General features: G+C 44.1%; 1 protein-coding gene across 1 annotated transcript in view; it reads right to left on the reverse strand.

Annotated features, from left to right (window-relative positions):
- Window positions 1-777: 777 nt before the first annotated feature.
- The window catches only part of LOC311059923 (liprin-alpha-3-like), a gene marked incomplete at both ends in the record, with an annotated part of 44,352 nt that continues 37,475 nt past the window's right edge, over window positions 778-7,654 (reverse strand). The window contains 6 exons of the mRNA XM_084078042.1: window positions 778-830; window positions 1,306-1,468; window positions 2,386-2,454; window positions 2,799-2,974; window positions 3,323-3,420; window positions 4,241-4,416. Of these exons, the coding sequence (XP_083934168.1) occupies window positions 778-830; window positions 1,306-1,468; window positions 2,386-2,454; window positions 2,799-2,974; window positions 3,323-3,420; window positions 4,241-4,416 (735 nt within the window). The remainder of the gene's footprint in view (window positions 831-1,305; window positions 1,469-2,385; window positions 2,455-2,798; window positions 2,975-3,322; window positions 3,421-4,240; window positions 4,417-7,654) is intronic.

A 7,654-nucleotide genomic window follows, 5' to 3' on the forward strand; every position in this document is an offset into this window, starting at 1 on the left:
CTCGGAACGGAAGATGAACTCACAATGGGGGGGGTGATGGAGTCACTTTCTACAGCGTCATACAGCTTCATGCCACAACTGTGGACCATGGAGATAGAAGGGGGGGGGGGGTGGGGGTGGGGGGAACAGACAGACAGACATTCACTCATTCTATTCTATATTATCATCTTGTCAGATATCATTCACTCATTTCTCTTTGATTCTTTGAGAGGTCTGGCCTGGATCGTGTGTTGGTCATCTTCTAGTGTCCATCTTGACGTAGATCCGCTTTTTTTCTTTAAAAAAAAGTAGCTTCTTTTTTCTTTTTCGGATGGGGGGAGGGTGGGGGTTGTCTATAAAATGACGACAAAACGCGGAAAATAAACAAGTGCTCTTATTCATATGATGACATCATGAGAAGCTAAGTGCATGCAATAAAATTGCAACAGCATTGACGTGGATGAATTGAGGAATAATGTTTTCCCCAGATTTAGTAATTGCCATTTCCCCATTTGTTTTACAAATATTTATTATAATGACAAGCTGAAAATAGCGATGCCAAGGTGATGCCAAATGGTTAAGCAATGATCTAACTCCATTAGATCCATCGGAACAGTTGTCATTATTATTATTTACAGTTATTATTATTAATGTATTGGTTTTTGTAGTTGGTTTCTGATTGCAGTGCCGTCATGAATTTACCAGGTGCTTCTTTTCACCTGACAGAAAGTCAAAATTAGGCATTTAGCATTTAGAATGTTTAAATATAGGTGCTTTTCTCACCTGTGTGCTTATCTTTTAGCAGGAATATGTTCTCACAGACCCCGACTCACCCCTAGGACCAGAGTTCACTGAAAGAAAGGACAGAGCAATATTAAATAAAACATTATATCAAGAACCGAAATAAATATGTTACAGAACTGCCAAAACTAAAAGTAAAGATGAGGGAGTATAGGAAGGTATCAGAACATTCAAAGGCTAGATGTCCACAAGCATAAACAATTGTTTGGCAAATAACTGATCAAATCTGTCTCAGTCCTAATTGTTTGGATTATTGAAAGCATATTACACTAGTGAAGCACAATTCTTTTTTTTTTATGGTTTTTAGGTTTACATTGGATCATTAAGGTTGCTTAGAGGTAGGGTAAGTGATATTTTTGGGTTAAAACAGAAAGTATTTTGTTAAAAGGTTAAAGCACTATATTCTGATAGTAATCATTGCTATAGAGTGTTTTGTAGTGTGTGTGTGTGTGTGTGTGTGTGTGTGTGTGTGTGTGTGTGTGTGTGTGTGTGTGTGTCTACTATGTGTTCAGCCCAACTCCATACCTTCACTTTGGACTTTCCTCAGGGTGACAGACGGGGTGGAGATAGCAGAGGCACGGAAGTTGGCGGGTAACGTCTCTGAGGAATCAGAGGTCACGCCCCGGAGGTCCTTCTCTCTGAACATCTTCCTCCATGAGGGGGAGCGTGTGAACGTTTTGGTGCCGTCCAACTGTTAACACACAGTCATGTATAAAATAACAAACGCTCACATGGGAGGCCACCTATTGTAATTTAGTCCAGTGTTCATGCATATATTTCATGCTGTAGCCTATACTGCAGTGGTTCTCAACCTGTGGGTCAGGACCCCCAGGGGGGTCCCCACATAATTTTGATGACGCCCAGATGACGTGAAGTGACAATTTAAGGACTTTTAAAAAAGAAAGAAAGAAAATAATAAGACCATTACTGCATCAAAAGTAATCAAACTATACTATAAAAACCTATCAAACATTGGCCAAATTGTCAAATAATATAAGAAAGAGACAAAAACAATTAAAATAGCCGATCTACAAGCTCACAACGCCTTGTGTTGCGAGGCGTTGTGAGCTTGTAGATCGGCTATTTTCCACAATATTTATCTGTGAAACCAAGTCAAACTAAATGTAATGCCTCAATTCCTATAATTCTAGTGCTTGTCAGGGTTGGGGGGTGATTTGATTATTTTGGGGGATCCCCAGTTCAAATATGATTATTTTGGGGGGTCGTGGCCTGAAAAGGTTGAGAACCACTGCTGTAGCCTATACTGTATGAATCAAATAACAAACAAGGAGCACAAAGTGCTCTTTACTGCAGAAGTTGAGCAAATTTAACAGCTGCATTATTTTTTACAGTATTGGCCATGTGGTTAAGCAAATTAGCATGTTGTGTTAAAATATAGGCTTGCATAGCTGCATGTGCCTAAAATATAGTAATATTATAATCATATTTTATCAGGACACATTTTTGCCACAAAAGGAGAATTTGAAAAGCGAAAATCCAGAGAAAGTCTTAGCCTTGGCACTATCGGGCTAAAACTGCTCCCGCCCTTAGTAGGAGTGATTATCTTGATTGATTTATTCCGACTGACAGTCTGCGTTGTCTTACCTCATCCGGCCTCCTCTCTGTTCCCATGGAGATAAGGGTATTGTACTCCTTCTCCAGGAGCTGTCTCGCCTGAGACAGATACACAAGGAGTGTTTTAAGATCATAATTAAGATAATTAAGGGTGTTGAAGATTGCGATAATCTCGACATTCGGGGAAACAGCAGGTGTGGTAATGTGGATTTCTGACAGCATTCGTGAGATAAGCCCTTTACATAATATGTCGGCATGACGCGTTGAGTAGGTCGTGCGTGTTGTGCCTGTGGAAGACTGAGGGATACCTGTGTCTTCTGATTGGGTATGTAGATGGTATACCCATGTCTTCTGATTGGGTATGTGGATGGGATACCTGTGTCTTCTGATTGGGTATGTATTGGGTAACCTGAGTGTTGTGATAGGGTATGTGGATGGGTTACCTGTGTGTTCTGATTGGGTATCTGGAGCAGGAGGGCCAGGTCTGTGTAGTCAAAGGTGTCGTCTAGTGCCAGGAGGGCCCCGTGGACCCCGCTCTCTGTTAGGTTGTCTGCAAACTCCTTCAGACCAATCGTCTGCACCCAACACATCACTCGCTCGTTGGACCATACCATCACATCTGCGGAGAGGGGGACAGAGGAGCGCTGTTATCGACCATAGTTGGAAAGTGAATGACCTCGCTGATGCAGGACTTCAGCATATCAGCCTAAACCTAGCCGCCAAACACGGCTAAGTGCGGATGGTTTGGTAGAATTCTCGGCTGAGGAGTCATTGGTGTTCACCCAGGTGTAAAGGAAACCAAAACACAGAGGTTCACGCAATGGCTGTCTACCAAGGGCCAGCGGAACCTGCTGTGTTCTCAGCCAACTCCCTCCCCACACTGTTGGGAACGCTAGCAGGACTATACCATTGTGTTGGCCAGGGCAGTTCCTTACATCTGGCAACACTGCTGGTAGAGTAGGTTTACCTTGGTTCTGATGTTGACTCTCCTCCCTCTTCCTCTCCAGCTCCTTTCTGTCGTAGTTCAAGCGCTTCAAGCACATGATACCGTAGTGCATACTGACCCTATCAGAAAAGAAAGACGTCAGACAATGTCCATGTTATTTGAGGACTATGGGAAAAAAATAACAAGACTAGGCCAAACCAAGTATATGACTGGACCTTGAATGAAAAGCTACATAGCTTGTAATTTTACATGACAGACACAGCAACTCGGCTGAGGTGAGTGAAGATGTTATTCAGGATATTATATTAAACAAGTGCAACAAAATATTCTTAGCGTGTGATAAGTTTGGAGTGTGTTGAGTGGAACCACTGTAACACCTTCCGGAGATGCTGAGTATGTAATTTAAGACCCATGAGGGTGTAACGGTTTGCGCTGAATAATTTTGAAAGCGCAGCGGCCAACAGTAGGGCCAGCCCAATAAATGCAAATGTCGCTGACTGACTGAGTCACTGACTAATGAAGTTACACCATTGGTTGGCCGGACAAAAAAACAGGGGAAAAAAGAAGAACAAAGAGAAAAACTAGCACAGAGAATAAAAAAGGAGGGGACGACCAATCTCACAGCGTGAGTAACTGCAACAACCAACAATGCATTAACACAAGTGGAGGAAAAACAGTTTTCGAATTGCATGGTGCACGTGGCTTTCGGGGGTGGAAGGATACTATACTGCGTATACACATTATACAGTGTACATGCGCACTTAATTGAATGTGCACGCCTATGTGCGGAAAATATGCTATCCCAGTTCAAACAGAGAATATTTAGTCTGGGACAACAAAGAAACAGAACAGTTATTCACTATTACAATGTATTTTTTAATTGCTCTCTGCCTAGAAACAATAAAAATGCCAACACACAGTGGAAAACTAATGTCAGACCTATGGAAGCTGTCCACCATCTTGAGTTGACCCCTCAGTTCCTTCTTGGTGAGGTGGTCCAGCATGCGGGCGTCAACCAGGGATTCCATGAAGTAGGAGCGGTACTGGGGCAGACCCAGGCTGGGTAGCCATTCGTTGCCCACCCACTCATGGTTCATGTCCCCATAGGCTAGAATCTGGAGGGTAGGGTGTAGCAGGAGGCAACAAAACAGAAGCAAGGGATATAGACATTGTTTAATGATAAATGAGGAGATGATAGGCTTTACAAAGTACAACATCCTAAAATAATTGGTATCTGAAGCATGACTGATAGAACATTATTCTTCTCTGACACCGATTAACCCTTGTGTAATTTGTAATTTGTGTAAGTACATTATTAAAGAACAAAGTTGTCCATATCCACATTAAGCAACAGGAGCTGAATGTGCAACAGTGTATAAAATGGACAGAATAAAGAAAGATGACAAGTTGTAAACTCCTTTGACTCAAAGGATGTATGAGTCAAAAGGTATTGTGAGTAAATGTGTTGCAAAATGATTACCGTTTGTGTATCATAGTTAGCATGAATCATCAATATGTGTTCTTTGTAGCCAAATGTTAGTATGGTTCATCCTGTGAGTTATTAGTTGAGCTGTGAAACGATTGTTAAACTACTGTAATAAGGCTGTCTTTTTGTGTATAATGCATCTATGTACCTATGTTACTCTATCTACAATGACTATTTGACACTGTCAAAGCCACAACAGAAGGCTGGGAAAATCCATATATTACGTTTCTAACATATGGTGAAGTTTGGTGTTCAAAGATCAAGGGGAAGAAGGACAATTATTGATTAAGACTTGTCATACATACTGTAACTTCTCAACTATTCATTGTAGATTAGAAGGATGAGACTGACTGCATTCCCTGTATGTCATAACCATTCATGAAGATATACCTGTATTCATGAGGAAAGATCCCGCGCACTGCTCTTGCTCAACAGCATCAATTTTATTCACACACTAACGTTTCGGTCCCTTTGGACCTTCATCAAGAGTGTCTTACATAAATGATACCATCATGATATTTTATAGATAGATACTATATATACTATACTAGAGTTTCGGGGGGCTACGCCCCCCTCAACCCCAGCCGCGCACGGGGCCCAGCGTGGCCGTGTGTATATTGGGGGACCCAAATCGCCGGAGTGAAACTGTGGAAAATTTTTTTTGAAAAAGGAAAAAATTTGAAGAAATAATATTTGTTATGTTTCAGGGGGTCCGCGGACCCCCTGATGGTCCACTGACCCCCTGTGGAGTGTTGGGACGCGTGGGGACACCCCTGGAACATTGCGGACCATTTCGGTGTTTTTTTTTTTTTCATGAAGGTGGTTGCTTGTTTCTGGCGCAGGCTGTGCAAACCTGGCAACCCAGCGCATGCTGCCGCACGTTTAAGTGGCGTAGCGTCATGAGGGTGAGTGGGGCCGTGGCTCGGTCAGTGAAGACCCTGTAGTGCGGATGATATGTGGCATAGAGGGGCAGATTGTAAATCCACAGAGGAAACATCCGTGGGCTACCATTGGTTCAGCGATGTGTGCGGTCGCCCTGCGGCCCCTCCTCCTCCACCAATGTGCAGTATTGAGAGCCCTGACATCACAACAATTGGAGCGATGGGCACTGCACTGTGGTTGGTTAGGGTACACCTAGGGCCCAGGTAGAACCCAGTTAAAGCCTGCATGGGCAAACGCAGTTAGGACCCGCCTTGGTCCCACATAAACATGGCTAGTTGGGGCCCACCTAAGGGCCAGGTAGAAGCTACTTATAGCCTGCATGGGCATCGCAGTTGGGACTGAAGTGGATGCTGCTGACATTGCTGACATGGGGTCCATATGGTTTAGCCCACCTTGAAACCATATGGGAACTACGCTGGCATGCTGGCTGTAATGCAAACGCTGCATCATACCTGCAGTGTGTAGTTTGATGTTGTGTGTGTAGCAGATATACCTGCAGTGTGTAGATCAATGTCCATAGGAAAGTCAATGCCCAGCAGTGTTTTTTTTCCCCAGCAGAGTTTCTAGTGTCTCTGTGTCTCTGTGGAAGAGGTTGCACATGAACTCTGCAGCCGCACTGAGGCGCTCCAACACAAACACTCTGACATTAAGCTGCTTGACACAACAAACATCAGCACCACGCTGCTGTTTGTCCAAAAGACACAATATCTCCTCTCCCACTGACGTCATGTGTTCATTTATCGACAGCCGTACAGACTCCTTTTGACACATTTTACGTCGTTTATCCAGCTCTCACTGACTCTCCACATGGGGCTGTTATTTTGCTGCGATCAAGTCAACGATGTGAGAGATTAGCTATCACAGACGGACGGACAGGGGGTGAAACATAGTCTTGCGCCATGCCTTTCGGCCTGGCGGAGACAATAAAAAACCGAAAGTAAAGGAAATGGCCATTTCTGCAACAGAAGTAGTCAATAAACTATGCTATGAAAACATGGGGCACATTGGCAAAGAATGTAAGAAAGAGGCAATCATGTAGAAAATAGCCGATCTCCAAGCTTACAAAGCCTCTCAATGTGAGGCGTTTCGAGCTTGTAGATCGGCTATTTTCACAATATTTACTTGTGGAACGGAGTCAAACAGAATGGGGGGGTCCCAGATCAAGTACGTGTATTTGTGGGGGGGGGGGGGGGGGGGGGCGTGAAAGGGTTGATAAACACTGCTGTAATCGGAGCGAAATTATCTGAAATTACTACATGACCATAATGCAGCCTAACATGCGTTGCACGTGGCGGTCCTGCCATTACGTTAGTTACTGTAGTTGCTGTGGAGCGACATAGTTCTCCAGAAGACACACACAAACATACACCATGTACAATGGACGAACTGAGCAGCAATATAGACATTCACCACACGAACGTGCATTGTTGACAAAGTGATTGCACAGCCGCTGCAGGCATGACAACCAGATTAGCGTTAGCGACATGGCAGCTATCACAGCGCCCTGTCCGTCGTGCTGCAACTGCCTGTGATGGCTACAGCAGTAACAGCAAGCTGTCTGCGATGCCATTGTCTGGAGACTGCTCTTAGCGTGACAGGACCAATGAGAGTGAGCGCTGTAGTTGTTGCTAAGATACGGTGGCGTCTCTGCCCCATAGCTTGTAGATCTCTCACACATGATTGGCCTAGGCTGCGTTGCCAGGTCTGACTTTGTGTCTAAGCAATGGTCGGCTTATTTTTGCGCGCCTTTGGGCTCGTTTGCATTGTGCGCACGGCAGCGCTTGTTTAGCGTACGTCAGCGCGACGTGGCAACGGACGTGGCAACGTGAAAGGTGATTGGCTGGTGAAAAGAAACACCCGACGTTACACCAGAAATGGTGCCTGGAGAAAATGGTGACCAAAAAAAAAGTTTGGAAAAAAAGGAA

The sequence above is a fragment of the Gymnoscopelus microlampas genome, assembly GCF_963454915.1.
Source record: "Gymnoscopelus microlampas genome assembly, chromosome: 14".
In the NCBI taxonomy this organism is placed as follows: Eukaryota; Metazoa; Chordata; class Actinopteri; order Myctophiformes; family Myctophidae; genus Gymnoscopelus; species Gymnoscopelus microlampas.